Source organism: Equus caballus, chromosome 15, assembly GCF_041296265.1.
Source record: "Equus caballus isolate H_3958 breed thoroughbred chromosome 15, TB-T2T, whole genome shotgun sequence".
Lineage (NCBI taxonomy): Eukaryota > Metazoa > Chordata > Mammalia > Perissodactyla > Equidae > Equus > Equus caballus.
This window is the reverse complement of record NC_091698.1, coordinates 26,399,381-26,419,981: the sequence shown is the minus strand read 5'-3', so window position 1 is coordinate 26,419,981 and position 20,601 is coordinate 26,399,381. Positions and strand designations below refer to the sequence as shown.

General features: G+C 48.5%; 1 protein-coding gene across 2 annotated transcripts in view; it reads left to right on the top strand.

The window, feature by feature from the left end:
• Positions 1-20,601, top strand: part of CNGA3 (cyclic nucleotide gated channel subunit alpha 3) — a 45,715-nt gene that overhangs the window by 10,647 nt on the left and 14,467 nt on the right. The window contains exons 2-5 of one of the 2 annotated variants that reach the window (XM_070236130.1): positions 4,631-4,767; positions 13,836-13,949; positions 16,181-16,360; positions 19,524-19,574. In XM_070236130.1, coding sequence (XP_070092231.1) covers positions 4,667-4,767; positions 13,836-13,949; positions 16,181-16,360; positions 19,524-19,574 — 446 coding nt within the window. In that variant the 5' untranslated portion in view covers positions 4,631-4,666. The remainder of the gene's footprint in view (positions 1-4,630; positions 4,768-13,835; positions 13,950-16,180; positions 16,361-19,523; positions 19,575-20,601) is intronic. The other variant, XM_023618611.2, reaches the window with a different exon arrangement.

The following is a 20,601-nucleotide window of genomic DNA, read 5'->3' as shown; positions in this document are numbered from 1 at the left end:
TCCCCAATCAAGCCCTAGGAAACACACACTCATCTGGGAGATGCTCATAAACCACTCCTCTCCTCCCGCCGGGGTCCACTTCAAAGTCACCCTGCTAGTTGGCAGGATGTATCTTCTGCCTGTGCTTGAAAATTAAAATTATATTTGTGCATTTCTAATCTCCTGCAGTGAGTGTGATAAACCAAACACACACAACATGGACTTCGGGGTCAGACAGACCCAAGCCTGCGTTTCCTCATCTACAAAATCAACATCACTATTACCTCTTGGGATTCCTGAGGATTAGCAAGTAATGGATATGAAAATGCCTCATACTCAGGGGGCCCTGGCTGGACGGCGGTTTTCATTTTCAACAGAGCCTCAGGATGGCTGATTGTAACTTCATAGTCTCATTTGTTAGTGCTCCTAGTGTTTATGGGGGCGAGGAGATGTGGAAACGCATAGGACAGTAAGGGAATCTTTTAGGATGTCATGACTTAAACACTTAAAGGGAAAGAATTAAATGTTTATCCGGCCTCTCCTGTATGAACTGCACCACTGAGCAGCCAAATAATAAGTAAAATTTTCTTTTTTAAGAACATTTCAGCTAACTGATGAAGAAGGAATGATAGACTACCAACTGTTTGCAGCTCCTAATGAATTCATGGATCTAGGCAATGATCGTCAATGGCTGTGAAAATCACCCAAAGAAATATTCTTGCAAAAAAAAATTGAACAAAAAAAAAGTTGAACCCAAATTTGACCAAGCCTCTGAGTACAACTGCCAATTTACAGGAAACATTGTAGAGTTGGAACCGGCAAAAATCCCCATTATAGGAAACTATAGTACAAACAATTATGTTTCTTACACAAAGAGAAAGAAGAGAAATGCACAGAAAATTTTAGATGAAAAAATACCAATGAGATACATCAACCAATCAGAATATATAGAACTTATTTGGATCCTGATTTTTTTAAGCAATTTTTTAAAAAAGACACTCGTGACATTTATGAAACAACTGGGGAAAAAAGATTTATGACTTATCTTAAACTAATGTTTCCCTTTAATGGTGTACATTTTGCCCTGTGCTACCCAACATCATTCTCCTGGATTAAGAACACAGAATTCACAAGGAAATTAGATTTACTTCTAACTCTGGATGAGCCTGGGTCAAGAGCACACATGGCTCTCTTACCATGTATCTAAATATCTAAAAAATGTTCTCTAAACAGATGTAATCCCCTCCCCCACGAAAAAACAGAAACTTGGACAAGGGCATGTGGCAGGCAGGCTATTTGGGGAGCGATTCCAAGGAGGAGTAGAGGCCTTGGAAGAAAGAACAAGGGAAGAAGGGAAAACTACCCCAACTGTACATTGTCAAACTGATCGCCACTCTGGGCAACTGTCTTGACCCTTGATCCTTGATCCCTAGGGCTTCTCCAAAAGACCGTGTAGAATGTACCTGTGAATTATCTTTGTGAGAAATAGAAGAGGGAAACAGTTACTCATGGTTCCTAGATTCCGTTAGTCAAGGGTTTCCCATGGTAGGTTAACTCCCAGCTTTTCTAGGTATATATGTGTGTCAGATTGGCTGACATGGTCCCAGCAGGTGCTCCCTGGGGGAAGCAGGGAAGCTCCAGGGAAGAAGGTGGACAATCCACAGTGTAGCTGAGGCAAGGTGCTACTGGGCTACCCAGGATGCAGCTGGTTACCATAGTAACAGCTGGACTGAAGGATGGGCAGGAAGGATGTGAGGTAGAGGGCAAGAGATGCCCATTACAGATCCCGAGCCGGCACATTGCTAAGTCAAACATAGCCTATCTTCCTATCTTGCACATCACTTCCACAAAGACTTGGAGACCAGGTTCAAATCGAGACTTCTCAGCCCACTTTGAGTTCGGCCTCCGAACGTGATGGCATCGGGAGATTTGATCTCTCCTCCCAGACCCGTGGCCCTTCTCTGCCTAGCCCTGGGTCTACCTCATGTCATAGGGGCTTTTCACACATGCATGTGGACAACCTGCCTACACCTCCAAGTTCCATTCACCCCTCCCTCACAAACAGCTGCTCCTGGGCCACGTGAGGCCTAGAGGAGTGCACACTAGGGCCACTCTCAGGAACACATGCCTGTGAAGAGGCCTAGGCAGGCTCTAGAACCAATCCAGAGCCTCCTGGGCAGAGAATTGGGGGTTCTGGGCACTCAGAGCATAGTCTAGAGCAGGAGGCAGGGTTCTGCGTGGGCATATACCTTTGGCCTCATGAGTTTCTCAATCCATTGTGAGGGATGTGGCTGGAGGAGGGCGAGAGTGTGGCCCATTAAAGCACGGGGCCCCAGGCAGAGAGGGACCACTTCTGCTCAGGCCAAAAGGCAATGCCAGTTCTTTGCCACCCGTTCACTTTAGATCATAGGCCACGGAGTCAGACAGATCTTTGTCAAGCTTACTACTCACCTGTTCAGTTTCTTCAGTTGCAAAAGGGAAGGTTGTGAGGATTAAAAGAGAAACTATTCCACAAACAGCTGCCCCGTGCCTGGCATATAGTGGCCCTTCACAGGAGGCAGGTCTGTGAGGGGCCGGAAGTGCTGCCTCTGTACAATGATCTGGGGCCAGGTTTTGTGCTCAGGGTGGAGGTATGACCAAGGAGACTGAGGGAAGGGGCACAGGTTGGAGACAATGAACTTTTTCTCTATCTGGTGCAATTTTCCTGGAAATGTACAAAGAAGAGCAATTTGATAGTTTTTCCACACAGTCCCAAAACTTCTTTAAAGCTTGTTGCAGATCCCGCTGGTCTGTGAGCTCCTTGAGTACAGACTGCATATTGTTCTCTGATAAAACCCTACCTCTTTGCTCATTGCCTGGCACTATTATGGTAAGTGCTCTCTAAAAAAGTGTAGGATGGATGATTTCAAATTGGGTTTATTGCTTTTAATGGAAGACTCTCATTGGCTCTCAAGTTGGCTCTCAAGTTTCCATAGACGTCTCAGACTGGAATCATTCTCTTCCTCCAACCTGCTCCTCCTCCCAGTTCCCTGCCTCAGTGCGTGGCACCACCACCTACCCAAGCCAGCAGTCAGGACATCATGCTCGGCACCTCCCGCTTCATCACCCCTTATACCTGATCAATTATCATGTCCTGGAGATTCTCTCCATTTGGTAGTTTTTGAATGTATCTGATTCACTACCACAAACCTAGTTCAGGCCACTATTCTCTCTCCCTTTTAGTGCTCACTTCACACCCATTCAGGTTCCCTGGATATGTCCTCCTCAGTGCAGCCAGAGTGGCCTTTACACATCTGATCACATCCCTCCTGGGCTCAGGGTAGAGCCCAAGCCCCTTGGCACAGCCTGCAGGACCCTCTGGTATCCATCATCTGCCCCACTAGCCTGTAAGGTCCTTGAGAACAGTCTTTGTCTTATATTTCTTTGTATCTCCTATAATCAACCAGAAACTCACTAACTGTTAGATAAATAAAATTTTTAAAAATCAAAACCATTTTTGACCTACTGAGAAAATTGTAAAATTTAAATCATAGACTTATACTATCAAACCTCAGATGAAGCAGGACCTGATGATCCAGGGCAGCCACTGAGTAACTCCTGGTGAGTTGATCTTGGTGAGCAGGAACCATACCTACGTTGGTTGCTTGGGTTCAGGGCTCTAGGCCCCTTGCATTGACCTTCTTTTGGGTGTGAAGTTAATTTAGTCCTGGAGTGAGTCACTGGGCTATTTCTAGGAATCACCATCTTTCTCTGGAGTCATCTCTGCTGACATCTGACACATTTACGCCATGTGGCTGCTCGACGCAACCTGTGCTTGTCTGTTGCAGAGAATCCATCCTCAGGGATTTATCTCCTACCGGGAAGATTTTGATAGGAAATCATTGAACTGGCCAGTCTTTGCTTTCATCAAACGAGCCCCACACTCGCATCAGCTTTCTTTTCTCATCAATCACAGGGGCCCCTTCTAATGTTTGTTGAGGGCAAAGGATTCGTGGTCTGATTTCTAGCACAGGGAGCATGCCATCAACAGGTTTTACCTATTTCTTTGGCTGGACAAACTGCTTAACACCTCTGAGTCTCAACTTGGTCATCTTTAAATGGAATAAAAATCATAATTATCTAATGAGGTTATTGTGAGGATTATGAGATGAAATGTGTATTGGGTTTAACATTGCATTGTAAAGGTTCTATGAATGCCAAGTATTATTTGTTTTTGTATGCTTTGTTTTAAAACAGGATTTGGGGAGCTACTAAAACATGCAAAATTATAAGATAAAAATAAGTAAGTGAGAAAACCAGAGTGACGAGGGACATTGCATCATTCCAGAGAATCATGAGGATTTTAGCTTTCTTACATAGGGTACCAACTTGGCCTTTCAGTCATTCATTGGCTGGATCAGCACTTAACTTTGAGCAGCTCTTCGGCATGGCACCCTATACAAAGGAGGAAAGGACCTTGTTTGTGTTTCAGCCTGGGACAAAGAGCCCAGAGACACCCAACTAAAACACAGTGTGGCAAGAACTGTGAGAGAAGTTGGAGGAGGGCGTGTGTGCAGGGCTTGCCTGGGGGAGTAGCCCTTGCATACAGCAAGCTGGGTTTGCAGCTACTTCCCTGTCCTCATGACATGTCTGCTTTGTATTCATGTTTCAGCAACCACTTTGTGGCTGAATGTGACAAATCAAGAAGATGGCCAAGATTAACACCCAGTACTCCCACCCCTCCCCAGCCCACTCTGCGGTAAGCACCACGGACAGAGATCTTGATCACGTTGAAAATGGCCTCAGCAGGTAAGATGGCTTTTCATTTTACGCCTGGAAGAAGTTATTCCCATAGCTGATCCGGACTGTGGGGGAAAGAAAGCCTTTGGAGGGCGAGGGCTATTCACAGTGCTCCTGCTAACTGCATTTTTCATCTCACTTAATCTGCACAACCCACACTGAAGCAGTTTTTATTCTCCTTTTAGAGATGTGGAAACATGAGGCTAAAAAGTTACATAACTTCTGGAAGGTAACAAATTGAAGATTCAAATGCATCAGACTAAATTCTACTGCAAAGATTTTAAAGTGCCACACTGTCCCATGTATACATCAGACATTTATTGGACTTTCTCTGAGTGTGTTCTGCGCACTAGGGACGTAGTACAAACCAGACATCCTGTCTCTCACTTCCAGGGGAAGATCGGGATTCGTGCCATGCTCATGGGCCTGTAGGCAGTGCCATGCCTTGGCAGCAGAGCCATCAGCCCCATCAATGACATGCCAACACAGGCAGCTGTCTGGAAATCTGGGTTCTGCTTCTAGCTCTGTTCCTAACTTACTAGTACACCTGGGAAAACTCACTTAACCTCTCCATGCCCCAGTGTCTTCGACTGCAAAAAATGGAGCAGCATTCTTTTCCAAGCTCCTGGCATACTAGTGAGTGAATGGAAGAGGACCTATTTGGTGCAAATGGACTTAGGTTTTATGTTTCTTAAGTTCTCAGTGAGTTGATTGAGTTGAACCATAGGAAACTTTATTTCCAATAATTATGTTATTTTTGTCCTACATACATAACACTGAAAACCTCTCCCTCCCATGATAGCTGCATATTATCTGATGGCCGAAAAATGCAATGACAGTCCCTCAGTCTCACATCCCTATCACCGGACCCTCCTCCATCATTTCTCCTCATTCGCTTGTTACGTCACTTCATCTCTCAGATGCACATTTGTTTTTGTTTTTACTCTGTCTTGGTTCTTGGTCCCAGCTCCTTAGCAAACTCTGCTAATAAGTGATGGACAACAATTTCCAAAGAGATTAAATCCCTATTATTGCAAACTTATACAGCCTTGGACCCCACCTTTTGGGACTCGGGCAAAGGAAGGAAAAGCACAAAGCATCCCAACAGATATTTATTCCCTCCAGCCATTTTAACTTGGTGCTGGGGCCCCGGGAAATTTGATATGACTCAGAGGCATCAGAAATTCCCACCCTACTAACATCTCTCTCTCCTAACGGGCCTACTGTCAATACCGTGTCCCACTGCCAGGGACTTGCTCCTTCAGGTTAAGGCATTGCCCCTTATTTAAAAGAAAAAAAACACTATTATGACAGCTATCTGCTATGAAAACTTTGGTATGCATTAGTAGTTTCTTTCCCACATCAGAGCTAATAAAACCCCTTGAACGGGAGGCTGCAAAGGGGGTTGGGGTGGAGGGGAGAAAAGGCCCAAGCTTGGACGTATCAGTACTGAGCAGAATTGGGCTCCTGGGATCTCGGGCCCAATGGGAGTAGGACAGAGGCTGGCAGGATCAGAGAGAACTTGAAGCAAAATGGAACTTTGCGCCATTGCTTCCTTTTGCTTCAATGGGGCATGACCTAAGCATCTCACGGAGCTTCCAGACTCCCTGCAGCAGAGAAGGCAGCAACGGGGTCTCAATCCGACTCCTTCCAGTGAGGTGCTCAAGAGGAGAAGGCAGCCCAGTCGGTGGGCTAGGGCTCCTCCCCAGAACTCCTGCTTGATCAGACAAGGCTGAGACAAGACCCCAGTCCAGCTGACTTGTCCTGGCTCTGCCTCAGCCAGCGACCTACACACCCAGGCTGACTTGTGGGCTGTTCAAGAGGGCTCACGAGGTCTCTTGGAAGACGACTCTTTGCAAAATGAATTGCTAGCTCATTAAGCCACACAGACACCTAGCCGTGGGCATCTAGCTTCCAGGAGACTCTCTGTGGGCTCACACTGGTTCATGCACACTCAGGGGGTCAGTCAGCCACACGATCAGGGACTCTGAATTGATGCCCTTTGACAATGCTATTTGCTGTCTTCGAGGGTGAGAAAATGCCCTCACTTCTCCTTTCTATCCCCTATTTCCTGAGCAGCATGATGACTAACAGCACAGACTCAGGGTGAGAATGCCTGGGTTCGAACCCTGACTCTGCAAGTGACCAGGTCCCAAAAGTTGTTCAACCACTCCAAGCCTCTCCGAGTTTTCTCATTTGTACTAGTGCTGACCTCAGAGGGTTATAGTGAGGTTAAAGAGGTTAGAGCTCTTGGCACAGCCCCTGCCATGTAATAAGTGTCAATCACCACTCACTGTCAGTCTTGGTATTGATTCCCCTCCTGTGGGCCTTCTCTGGTCACCCAGGCGGGAAGACGTCTCCTCCTCCTTTGACCTCAGGTAGCCCCAGCTATCTCAACATCTGGAACTGGCCATTTCCTCCCTGTGTCCAAAACATGCTTTCTCAGCCTGACCACCAGCCAAGTCTCACCAAGCCTCAGTTGGGGCCTTGCCTGACCATTCACATAGTGAAAGCTTGTTGACAGATTAATGCAGAATCCTGTGGAAACACTTCAGAGATTTCACAAGCAGAGTGAGAAAGAATGCTTCCTTCATGAGAGAGATGTGCTTTATCTTATGGAGGCAGGAGTGGGTGAAGAGATGGAAGTTTCCAGAATGGGTTCCTTAGCGTCACCAAGGATTGAGAACGCGTGTTCAGGCTGGGGATGGAGCAGCCACAGGCCGGGAGGCTGGGTCCAGGCCCCTCCTCTGCTTCCCAGCACAGCCCAGCATCTGTCTATTCACCAACTAGTTTTCCCTGTGAGATTTATTAGAAAGAAGGACTCTGGCACATACATATCAAACTTTAAAGTTTCCAATCACTGTTTTAGAGGAGGAAATGGTTTTTGAACAAACCATAGATCTTTGCCTTAAAATTCCAATCCTTTTAGAAAGCTCTTGGGAGAAATAATTGAGAATGTGTGTCCTTAAATATCAATCACTTTTTATTTATTGAAGAACGGCCTCAAGCAGTTGTGCTGGGAACCTGTGTGTTGGTGTGGCCCTTTGCTGAGTGCCCCAAGAGGGAGGAGCTACCATGTCCCCAGCCCCAAGGCATCCCTGCCCCCCAGGGCTTTCACCAAATTGGACATCCAGGTTTCTGTTTCTCTTTTTAAATTATTGGTATCATTTTCCTAGTGAAGAGTCATAGGAAAGGATGAAAATGTCTCATACAAACAAAGAATTGTTTACACCCTGAAAATACCAGAAATAAAAATGTCTTGCATTTTTCCTTTCTATTTAGATCTGTTCAGTTGACTCAATTATTTAAGAGTTGTCTGGCATATTTTTGAAGATAATGCAATAGAGAGAGACTTGAGAATCTGCTACAGAGAATTGCAGCTAGGACCCAGGGCACCCCACATCCCAGAGCAATCTCCTGGTGGAGCTATTTTGGGTGAGATTTGCGGCATAGGGATCTGTGTCCTGCAGAAGAGAAGCCTTCTTCATACTGCTCCCTGAGCAGAGCCCAAAGCAATTATCGCCAAAGAAAACCACTTTCAGCCTGCTTCCCCAGGACCCAAGACAAAAGCGCACTGACTTCAGCGCCCTGGCCACATGTGGCCAATGGCGATGTACGCCAATCATTCAAGTCCCTCAGGACTTGGGAGGAGGAAAAGAAAAATAAGGTATCTATTCCCCACACTTGTTCTAGAAGGTCACTTCTGTTTACCCTCATGTCCCCAAAGTCACCAGAGGAAGACACCAGCTGCTCCACAGAGTGCAAAGTTAATTACCACTTCCCATTCTGATGAGAACCTCTGTCCTCTCCCAATGACAGGAGAAACCTTACCTTGTGGACATGAACTCCTCTTCATAAATAAACTTAGAAGATGAGCATTACAAGTCGAAAATTACCTTGTCTTTCAAAAAAGTCTCTTCATTGTGTTGCACTAGTTGCTCTTGTTCTTGGTAATTGCTACTCCACGGGCTTCTTCTTGCAAAGGCCTCCTCACCACCCAGAATCAAAGGGGGCTCGAAAGTGGGAGGGCAGCTTCAGGGCTGTCCTGGCCTGACCTGCGCATCTCACAGAGACCAAGGCCCAGGCGAGTCTTTGCCCCAGCCCCTCAGCCAACTCTGGGCAGCACAGGGCCTGGCCTGCCGTCTCTCCTGCCCCTGTGTTTCCCTGAGAGGTTCTAGATCCCCATTCTTGCATTGATTGCCAAAAGTTCCTCCTTTTTTCAGTAGTGCCTGTGTGTTCTTGGGGACTCAGAATGTCACCTCAGACACTCAGTTCCTCTCCTCTCTTCCCATCTCCCCCTTCATCTGCTTGGTAAAATCAGTTTCCCTGAGGAGTAGCTAATTGGATTTACTATTTAAATACCCATGGGCATTTAACGAGGGTAAAGACTGGTAGTGGGTAAGATTCGGTGCTCTCATTGCAGTGACCTGGGTTCATTTCCCCATCACCACACCACCTGTCTGTCGACTATCATCGTGCGGCGGCTGCGTGTTGCTGTGATGCTGAAAGCTATGCCAGTATTTCAGATACCAACAGGGTCACCCATGGTGGGCAGGTTTCAGCAGAGCTTCCAGACTAAGACAGCCTAGGAAGAAGAACCTGGCCACCCACTTCCAAAAAAATTAGCCACAAAAACCCTGTGAATAGCAGTGAAGCCTTGTCTGATACAGTGCTGGATGGCGCAGAAAGACTGGGTAGGGTTCCCTCTGCTGTACACAGGGTCGCTAGGAGCTGGAATCGACTCAAGGGCACTAACAACAACAAGGACTCTGGAGCAAGAAGAAGGACATCGATCTGGTAGAATTTCAGGCATCCACAAACAAGTGGAGAGATGCTCGGGGAAGAAAAGTCGCCCCTGAGTCCTTTGAACTGACGTCATATAAGGCTCTCCCTATTCAGCAAAATGTGCCTTTCTGGGCTTGGGTCTTTAAACAATACTTAAATAAATATGTAATCAACAATTTTTTCTTTTTCCCTTTTTGAAGACCAGGAAACTTAAACTCAGGGAGGGTAAGAGACCAGCCCAGAGAACACCTAGCTAATAGGTGCTGGGGTACAGATTTGAACAAACCAGGCCTCCCAGCTCCCTACTCTACCGCCTTCTCCTCCAGTGGGCTTCGTAGATCCAGCCCGCCTGTGGCAGCTCTCACTACTGCCCGTGGCAGGCCTGCTTTGGGATCCAGGGTGAGTTTTGCTCCCCTGGCCTGCCCACCAGCTCTGATGTCACGGGCGTTGATTCCTTTGCTGCTAATGCAAATAAATCTGGTCTCAGGATGTGCCCTCACGTAACTAACAGAAAGCAGGCTAGGCAGAAATGCTGAGACGACGGCTTGGTGGCTAGAGTTCCGTGAGGAGCTCCTGGTGGGAGAGAACACCTCTATCCTCGGGATTGCCTCCAGATATTCCGGCACACATGCTGTGACAGAGCGCCAGCCCAGCTGCCAGTTGCTTCCCACATACAACGGCTAGGATCCAGGGACTATCCCCCTGCCTCCTCCTCCTATAACTGACCCACATGCCTTGGAACATGCATTCCACCTTTATAGTACAGGCATGTGCCACGCAACGATGTTTCAAGCAATAATGAACCACAAATATGGTTGTGGTCCCGTAAGATCAGTACCATACAGCCTAGGTGTGTAGCAGGCTATACCATCTAGGTTTGTGTAAGTACTGTAGGAGAGGAAGAGATTTTCCTGTACCCTTCTAGGTTCTTCTGGCTGGTCTAAGAATTAAATGATACAAGACAGATTAACAGGAGAAAAACAAGAGTTTAATAACATATATATATGGGAGAAACCCAGGAAAACCAAGCTCACCAAAATGGCCAAAGCCCTCACCTTAAATATCATCCTCAGCTGAAGACAAGAGGAGATGATGGGGGTGGGGAGAGTCAGGGACTTCAAAAGGAAGGAAGGTAATTCGTAGGCTGGTGAAAAGGAGCAAACATTTGGAAAACAAGCACTTGTTTGGCCACACAGAAACAAGAGAACACAGAGGGGAGCCCAACAAACAGGCTTTTCTAGATTCCTCCCTGTCTGCCACCTCGTTCATGTTATGCCAAGGTGAGAGCTCATTTCCTGAGACAGGAGCTTTTATCGGAATTCTTTTAGGCAGTTAAGGGGGATGTAACAAGAAAAACTTTCTGAGTCTTTTGTTTCTTAAAAATAATCAGCCTAAAATAATCTTCATGTTAAAGAGGCACTTTTTTTTTTTTTTGAGGAAGATTAGCCCTGAGCTACCATCCACCACCAATTCTCTTCTTTTTTTCCCCGCTGAGGAAGATTGGCCTGAGCTAACATCCATACCCATCTTCTTCTACTTTATCTGTGGGACGCCTGCCACAGCATGGCTTGAGAAGCTGTGCCATGTCTACACCTGGGATCCAAAGCAGTGAACCCCGGGCTGCAGAAGCGGAGCATGCGAACTTAACCACTGCACCACTGGGCCGGCCCCAAAGAAGCACATTTTGAGGTGGCAAATTTTGTTCCCCTTCAGTAGGCTTTATGATGTTTGCACAACGAAAAAAATCACCTAACGATGAGTTTCTCAGAACATATCCCATTGTTGGGTGACGCGTGACTGTACACAATATTAGAAGGCCAGGGGATTGTAGCTTCCTGAGTGTGGCAGGGCCTCTGCCAGGGTCTCTTATATGTAAGATGATGAGATGTAAGTGGTCTCTTATGGGATTAGAGGAAAAATTCAGTTAGGTGGTTTGGAAATAAAGAGCCATGCCCACATAGTGCGGCCAAGGGGAGCAGAACCATGTCTCCAGTGGCATGAAACATGACTCAGTCCTCAGCCATGTCCTATTCAACTGTAGCTTTAATTGGTGCCATACATGAAAATACAGAGGGCAGCTTCACGGAGTAGATGAAAGCAGGCTTTGAAATGGGACGGAATGACATTCTAATCTCAACTTTGCCACTTGGCTGTGTGACCTTGGCAAAGTTACTTAACCTCTCTGAACCTCGTTTTCCTCTCTTATAGGGTTATTGTGTTGATTAAGTGATAAAATACATGTGACGACATACAATAAGCAGTCAATAGATGGTATGCGGTTTGTGCACTGCATTTGTGAATGAGATGAGTCAGGAGGAAAGGCTAGTAAGATGCCACTGCATACTGAGGGTCCCAAAACATCAAGTGACTCACATGAATGTTTACCTCCAACAAATCAATTATACATGCACCAGATAGGGCCTTCTGGCGTAGCAGCAGCCCATGTTATAAAACTTTGGGTTTTGGCTGGTGGTCACTGGGGATGGAGCCACCAAAAGCACACGAACCCGCAAACTACAAAGACTACTGGCTTGGGCTCCAGTAAGAGCAGGGTGGTCTCGGTCTCCCTGTCTAGTCAGTCAAGAATGCAGAACCTGCTCACAGGAGCATGACCATGATGGGGAAGAGAATGGAACCTGCAGAAGAATGGCTGGGTGAGCTGGGGTCTCTAGCCTGGAAAACCAGCTGCGGCACAGGTATGAGAGCCGTCCCATCATTCAAGGCAGTCATGGAGAAGATGAAGTTGCCTGATTCCACACAGTTCCAGAAGAAAAAGTGGCACTGATATGGGGAGACTGAGGATGGAAGAGCCTGGTGGCAGTCGGGGCTGTGCGAAGATGGCCTGGATGGGCCACAGGATGGTAGAGAGCTCCCCGCTGCTGGAGATGCAGGGATGTTGTAGGAAGGAGGAGGCGGCAGCTCACTGGCTGGGGTTCAGGACTGCCTTCGAATCACTCACTGGGGAGAGACGGAGCCTTTCCCTGGTGTTAATTCTTGCCTGCTTCTTGCCACCTTGTTAAGAAGGCTGATTAGGCTGGATCGGTCACGTGATAGACTTAATTTGTCTTGCCTGGGCTCTTCAAGATTCGTAGAATGAAGTGCAAATTTCTGGAGGCCAATGCCTGGAAGACTTTTAATCAGGCCGATCAAACTTTAACTCTATGATGTTTAAAAGAAAGGGAAAGAAAGGAAAATATGCCCAAACACTTTGGCTTATCCAGGCGATTCAACCCACACCAGGCTCTGCGGAGCTGACTGGCGCTCACCTTGAGTTGTGAGCACCTGTCCAATGTGTGCTCGTGCTTCTCACCCTGAATTGCACAGGTGAGGTCACCAGCCCAGTTACCTCTGCATCACAGGGGACAGAGGTTAGGGTGTGGTATAAGGACACAATAGAGAGGATGGCCCGTGGCGCAGTGATTAAGTTTGTGCGCTCCACTTTGGTGGCCCAGGTTCATGAGTTCAGATCCCAGGCACAGATCTACATCACTCATCAGGCCATCATTTCAGTGACCCACATACACAAGAAAAAATAGAGGAGGACTGGCACAATTGTTAGCTCAGGGCTAATCTTCCTCAAACAAAAAAAAGGAAGATTGGCAACAGACGTTATCTGAGAGCGAATCTTCTATACCAAAAAAAAATAAAAGGACACAGTAGAAATGGATTTTCATTTGAAAGCACTGTACAAATGCCCATGGCGGGCTGGGTCAATTCCACACAATCTTCCAGGACCCTCTGCTTAATCAGTAGGCTCCTGAGGAGGCTGCCTGGCCAGCAGGCCAATAACTGCCCAGGCCATGTGACTGCAGCACACAAAGTGGAGGGCAAGCTAAGGAAGGCCTCTTGAAGGAGGCGACACTGATCTTGCCTTCAAAGGTAGAATTTCGGTATGCAGAGGTGTACTTAAACCCAAATCCATGTTCTGGACTCACTGTATGGAAATAGCTGCTATGGCTCTGGATGGCAGGCACTGGGACCCCCCCGCCGGTGCTCTGAAGAGGACCATTCGCTGCTGCCTTGCCCCCTCTCCCCCAGCCCATGGGCAGTAGCTGGGCATGAGCCACCTTCCTCAGTCAGGCTTACTATAAAGGAAGGGCCACATTTATCCTAAAAGCCGGGATCTGCTGGATCCTACTGGAGAATGAACGGAAGTGGGAGCCCCCAGGTTGGGGATCTGTGAAGGCGGCTTTCCTCATTAAGCAGGGCATCTGGCATTCTCATTTCTGAGTGTGTCCGGGAGGTAGATGAGCTTGAAATCAATTTAGCTTGCTGCATATTTGATTTCCTAGGACCCACTCGCCATGCCAGGAGACATCGTCAGAACTGCAGCAAGGGATCGCCATGGAGACCAGAGGACTGGCTGAACCCAGAACACGCTCCTCCACTGGCCACGGGCCTGCCAGGTAACTCACCATTCTGGGCCCTCACCTTGGGAAGCGGGAGACTGAGGCAGAAACCAGGTAGACACGTCTCAGGGAGAAATGGTGGGTACAGTGGGGTTGAAGATTGAGAGAAGAAAGGGGCAGGAGAAGAGTGGTCAGAAATCTATCTGTCAGTAATTTCCTCTTGGGTCAGGTGTTCTGAGCTCAGAAAAGTTTAAGAAAAACTGCATTTATCTGAAATTGCTTTAATAAAAAGTGATATTGAGGTCTGGCTCAATTCTGGAAGAATTCAGAAAAAAAGCCAACCAGGGAAGTTTCAGAAAAGAATTCAGAAAAAAGACCAGCCAGACGTGGGAGACCATAGGGTGGACCACAGTGGCACGCAGAGGACAATAGTGACACTGTCCCAAAGAGCCTCCGGTGGTGCTCAGTCCTGCATGCACCATAGCATGCACCCTTGCAAAAGCATTGGGAAGATTAACTAGGCTCTGTCTACCTTCTGATGACAGCTGCACGCCGCCTTCCGTAGCTCTGCCACCTCGAGGAAGTCACTGCACCTCTTCAAGTCTCATTTAGAAACGCGTCCAACAGTGCCTACCCCTCAGGCGGCTGGGAGGGCTGCATCAGAGCCCAGGGCCGACTCACGACAGGTGCTCAACACAACAGGGCTCATGATTTCCTTCCACCAAATTTTTTAACCAATGCCATAGTCATTTTACATAGTCATCTGTTCTATGGTTTTTGATTAAGGTTATTGCAAAATATTAATTTATCTATTTATTCTTCATATTTTTCACTGTGGAGGATGCTACCATTATTTATTTCACTAGTCCCATTACAGCTGGGCATTTATGTGATTTCCAGTGTTTTTGTCTTACAATGCTGTCTTAAGGTTCTTTGCAGGGAAGTGAATGCCTTCAAACCAGCTCAAGTTAAAGGGCCCAGGGCAGGGCTTGTGGAACCTAAGATACAGGCCACCTCATGGAAAGGGAGCCAGTGGGGCTCATGACGGGGAGCTGGGAAGGTAGCTGCCTTCTCCCTCTCATTTTCTCGTGGAGTTTCATGGTCTTTGCACTTTTTTTCTGCATGTCTTCTCTGTTTCCGGCTTTCTCTGCTCACACATCAGCAGGCACAAGCTGAAAATGACCTTTGCCATATGACCTTGAGTTGAAACGCCCAACTCCATCTTGGAGTGGCTCTTAGTTCAGAGGTTTGAGTGACTCCCTGCGAGTCAGGTGACCATCCCTGAGCCTGTTGGCTGAGGCTGGAGCAGGGAGTATGACCGTGGTTCCACATCCTCAGCAGAGGGAGGATGGGGGGGTGGGGCGCATCCGGAGCAGACAGCTTGGGCTGGGCAGCCACCCCATGTATGCCTGCAGCATCGGCTCTAAGCATCTCTGTGCATGGGAAGTTTTCCTGCTTCAATTTATTCTCTTTGGCTAAGGTCACGGTAGTGTGACTAGGGTCAAAGTGTGTAACAATTCATGACATTGTTCCAGGTTACTCAGAACTGATTTTATTGGGGACGGGGCGTTCACTGAGGATGCCACATCAGGGAAACCAGGCCCCGAGATACAGGGTCAAGTCTCTCTTCCGTTCCCCTCGGGCAGAGGCAGGGATGGCAGGAGGCAGGGCTGAGGGAAGGCTTCCCACAAAAGCTGGAGCTAAGACGAGCTCTGGGGACAAGGCCTGCGGGGTCTCAGAGCTTGAGGCCTTGGTGGGGTCTGGCTCTGGGAGAGGGGTCAGGGCAAGCTGCAAAGGAACTTCTGTACAGGTCTAGGGGGAAAACGAGAATTTGTATGAGAAACAGTAAGACAAGAGTTGGGGAAAGAATCTAAATTGTATCCGGGTGCTTGTGCATTTAAACCCTGCTCTAAATTTCCTACCATTTGGAAATGCATTTTTACTCTTCCTATGCTTCCTGGTCATAACAGAGCCCTACAGGGGCAAAGAGGATGGACAGGCAGGAAAGCTGGCTAATGCCCTGTTTGAAGGATCGTGCCTTTGGTAGGGTCAAGATGTTAAAAGGACAAAGCCCTAAAGAAGACAATGTCTCTTTTCAGAGAAGCTCCGTCTCAGGCCGCAGGTGACAGAGGAGAAGGGAATAATGGTCCGGCAGAGGGGAGGTGCAAACCTGAGCCCCCAGGGCCCCAGGACCATGTCCTGCTGGTCATCTCTGCTTCTGCTCGGACCCTTGAGGAGAGGGTTTCCAACTCCTTCTCTGTGCCCACTGGCTGTCTGTGCCCTTCCAGGTTGTCGCACCTTATCATCTCGCTGCGCGCCTGGGCCTCCAGGCACTTACACCGCCAAGACGGGAGACCTGACTCTTTTCTGGAGCGTTTTGGTGGAGCCGAGCTCAAGGAGGTGTCCAGTAGAGAAAGCAATGCCCAGTCCAACGTGAGCAGCCAGGAGCCACGGAACAGAGGGAGAAGGTAAGAAACCAAAAAAGAGCAAGAGCTGCCTGCACCAGACAGGGCAGGGCAGGAAGCATTTGCCTGCTCTGTGCAGCCCGGATCCACCACACCCGAGGGTGACCCTGGAGCCCCGCCCCCTCAGCAGTTCCTTGAAGAAGAAATCTGTCTTGGAGGAGCAGCCACACTCTAACAGTCCCTGTCCAGATCCAAGAAGCCCTGCAGGAGAGGAGACCCTTTAACCAGAGCCCCCAGCCTCATTCTACCACTGACCCCGTCCTACGTGGAGCTCCCTGGAATTAGTGTTCTCAGAAACCATCTGGGGATACTGGCTTCACCAGTCCGTTAGACCAGGAGCCTCAAGGAGTATCTAAATGGAATCCACAATTGTATGCCTAGGTATATGTGCATTTTTTTGGGAAGAAGGTCAGAATTTTCAAGGGGAATCATCCAGGTCCCAGATCAGGTTAAGAACTATGGGGGGCGGTGGATGGGGGATGGGGAGAGTGTTTGCTTTTTGGTAAGAGAAGGATCTGCAGAGCAAGGATTCTGAGCATCTTCTTGCATGGCCCCCCGCCCGACTGGGAGCTTGTGGCTGATGCCGTCGGCACAGAGAGGTAGAGAAATTGGCAGGTGCTGGACTGACACCTCCCAGGACCCGCCCCACACACAGCCCACACACAGAGCTGCGGCCTCCCCCTTCTTGTTCTTGAGAAGTCTCCCCACCCAGTGGTCAGCCGGGAGACTGCTGGGCCACCACAGGTTGTATCAGTTGTCTCTGAGCAGCCGAGGTCTCTTCAGGACGGTCAGGGCAGGTGGAAGGGACAAGGAGGGGAAGCAGGCCTCTCTTTAGCCTCACAAAGTCCTCTTAGCGAGGACTTTGGCTCAGAATCTGCTTTCTGAAAAAGGGGGTTTAAAAAGATCCTGCGGCCGAATTCCGTAGGTAATGCCAAGATTTACAAGACGTAAAGATGAAAATAAGCAGGAGTGTGGCAGAACAGACGGTCCCTATAGAATTTGCTAGAGAAAATGCCATCTGTCTTTGTGTCAAAGAGCAGAAGAAGGACTCAGGTGTAGGCATCTGGGCCCCTGGGGAGTGAAGGTCCTGACGCCTCAGAGGAAACAAGATGGATCTTCCTGAAGCTTCCATCTTGCTTCCATATTTGTATGTGTATATGTATGTGGGGGGAGCATATTTTTATTATAGGTTATGAATTAGATTGCAAAATGTACAGGCGTATTTAAGAAAATACGAGACTTCAAGGAGATTTCTTGCTGGTGGCCACATTAGGAGACCCCCGTTTAGTCTTCATTGCAGGGGAAAGGTGTGAGAGCGGCTGGCTGAGCTCCGAGGGTCCCCTGGAACAGCATTCTCAGGCTCACATTTTCACACGAGCTTCGGCTACAAACCCTCAGACTCCCTGGGCTGCGGGAAAGGGACCGTGGAGGGCCTGGGTGCCGGCTTGGGCATGTGCAGGGTCATCCCAGGTTCCCAGAGCCAGACATCCCAGACGGTGAGGGAGCTCCATGACTGTAAAGCCTGTGTGCTGTTCACTACTGAGCCAGGAAGACGGGGAGATGGCAGCTAAAGAAAAAGAGAAGATGGAGAGAGAGAGGCAGGAGGAGAAACAGGAGGGGCGGAGGAGAAAGAGGTTTGCTAGCAAGCCAGCCAGACTGGTTCAGTCCTCTTGGGAAAGCAGAGACTTCCCTGGCTTAATTGATCAAATTCTCCTCTCCACAACCTTAGACTAATGGAAATGAACATTAGATTCTTTGTTTCCCTGTGTGATCAGATGAGCAGAGGCTTGAGCTAGGACCCCGTCGGGGCAGCCCTGACTATACCACAGATGCCTGTCCACTCACTGGAAGGTTCAGAGTGAGTAGATGAATGCAGTGGTGCAGAATAATAGCTGATCAATCAGGGAGGCCTCCTTAGGGAGGAAGACTTTGAATTTTCCAGGCTAAGTCCCTTGGCAATGCAAAATGTGTGCAGAGACGGGCCTTAGTTCTCCTGTGGGTTTCGCCTTATGAGATTATGGGCACAGAAGCGTGGTAAACGTGGGCCACTGCACCCCAGGAGCTAAATTTTCCTTCGCGATCTCCCAGGGCTTTGATTCCTCGACGGCTTTCCGATGATCAGAACCAATCCTGAAACACGCAGTTGGAGCCACGTGCTGGTCGGGGAGAGGGAGGCTAGCGCAGGGTGAGCAGAAGGACCAAAATGGCATTTGGCGAGATGTTCAGCATCGTGGAAGAGGGGCCCTGAGAGTCGGGCTGGCGTGTCACTGGCCACTAGCTTTGGTCCCCAGGGTCTCCAATGAGCGGTCTGCAGTGACCACAGACAAGCAAGCCACCGCCCAGCTCTGTGAGGCCAAGCTGGATTTCTGACACCAGCTGTGTCAAAAACGTGTACCAGCAGTTGGACACCTGGAGATAATACTCTTTCCTATAGAGCACCATGAGGTACTGAGCGACTCAGCTTTAAATAAATGTCCAGTTGGGTGCAAAACTAGCCCCCACCTTCTAGCCAATTCTCCCACAGATCAGGTGGCAGGGCCTGAAGTTTTAGGATTAACATGGGGGCAGGGGACACAGCAAGGACAGACTAAACACTGGGACAATTCTGCCCGTGGTCTATGTTTTGCTTTGCAAATTGGAAGCCGCTGCTGTGATCGAGTTTCCAGGGAGCCACCCTTGGAGAGCCAAGCCTCTACAGATGAGGTAGCAAGTCGTCGTGGCTGCTGAATGTGTCCGTTCTGGTGGGGAAGGCTCTCGACCTGCTTCACCAGAGAGCACCCACAGGGCAGGTTCCACAGGGGGTCCATTTCTGTGCCCCTCATAGAGCCTGGCACGCTGCCCGGCGTATGGTTAAACTGAAGGAAATCGAGCGGAATTCGAGGCCAGGAGGCAGGATGGGATTCCAGCAGTTAATCCCTGTTTATTCAGAAGCCTCCGTTTAGCCAAGCGTTCATCCTCTCCCCCACAGCTAACTAGTCACAGAAAATTTTGCCCCTGACAATAACAACACCCTCTGTTCTTCAAGCTGTGTGCTTGAAGTGTGCTTCTGTGTGAACCCCAGGAGACCGGGGGTGGGGGCCCCAGAGTAGTCACCTGGGGGCAAATGGTCCCCACGATCCGAACTGAGTTCAGACTCCCATGCTGCGTTCTCTCCGCCTCCCTGCAGCGGCTGGCCCCTGGCCAGAAACAATGTCAACTCCAGCAACAACTCAGAGAAGTGAGTACCTCTGCTCGCCGCAGGGCCCCGCTTGCCTCCCCCGTCTCTGTGGCCACCCTCCTCCCCATGGAAGCCCCAGCTTTGCCTCCCTCCTTAAGTGCTCCTGCCTCCCACCCACCCAAACACCACTAGATTACTCTAGCATCCTGTTCCTTTTATTGGAAATCTGTCCCCATGGACAAACAGAGGGAAGGGACCTGCTCTGTATGACTTCTTTGGACAAGTCATTTTATCTCTTTGTCTCTGATTATTCTTATCTATAAAGCAAAGGGTTGGATCGGATAAATGTTTTAAGTTTTAACACCCTCTACTGCTAGATATTCCACGGTGGCAAACTGGGGTTCCTTTACAGAGCAGTGGGTCTTCTCCTTCTGATGAGAATGCATTTTCTGTTCTGCAACCTCAAGCTCCCGTGTGCCAGTGAAATGCCCTTGTCTTAAGGCCAATTTGGGCCAATTTGAAGGGTATAATCGGGGCAGTGGAAAAAGGAAATTTAAATATTTCCAGAGATTAGCCTTCTGAAATCGTGACGCGCTGTAATTGTTTTCCATCACCAGATGCTGAGCCGGCAGATCAGTTTGACGTGTGATTCTGACAAGCGCCACCCAAGAGCCCAGGGAGGGCGTGTGCATGTGTGTGTGGGCATACACGTGTGTTAGCGTGTGTGCGTGTGTGCACTGTTCTCCAGTCTCCCTTTATGGAATACCGTGGGGGTCTCATGAGAGGTCTCATCTTAGAGAGAAAGCCCTCAATATCCACAAGAAGCACCAATTTCTTGACTTCCAATTGAAAGAGAAACGTGCCAGGGCTTTTTCTTGTTATTTCCCTTTGTTCTTCTGATAGAACTTTTTTCCATTTCCTTCCATGAACCTCTGTTGCATTTTGTTTACATAAATTTGGACATCAAATTCAGAGACCTAAATGCCAGCAATCAAGAAAAATGATTTAACTACAAAATAATGGTTATTGCACTATGTGTTGGATGTAAAGCCAAACCTGATATTGAAACCCTGGTGCTGAGTCTCAA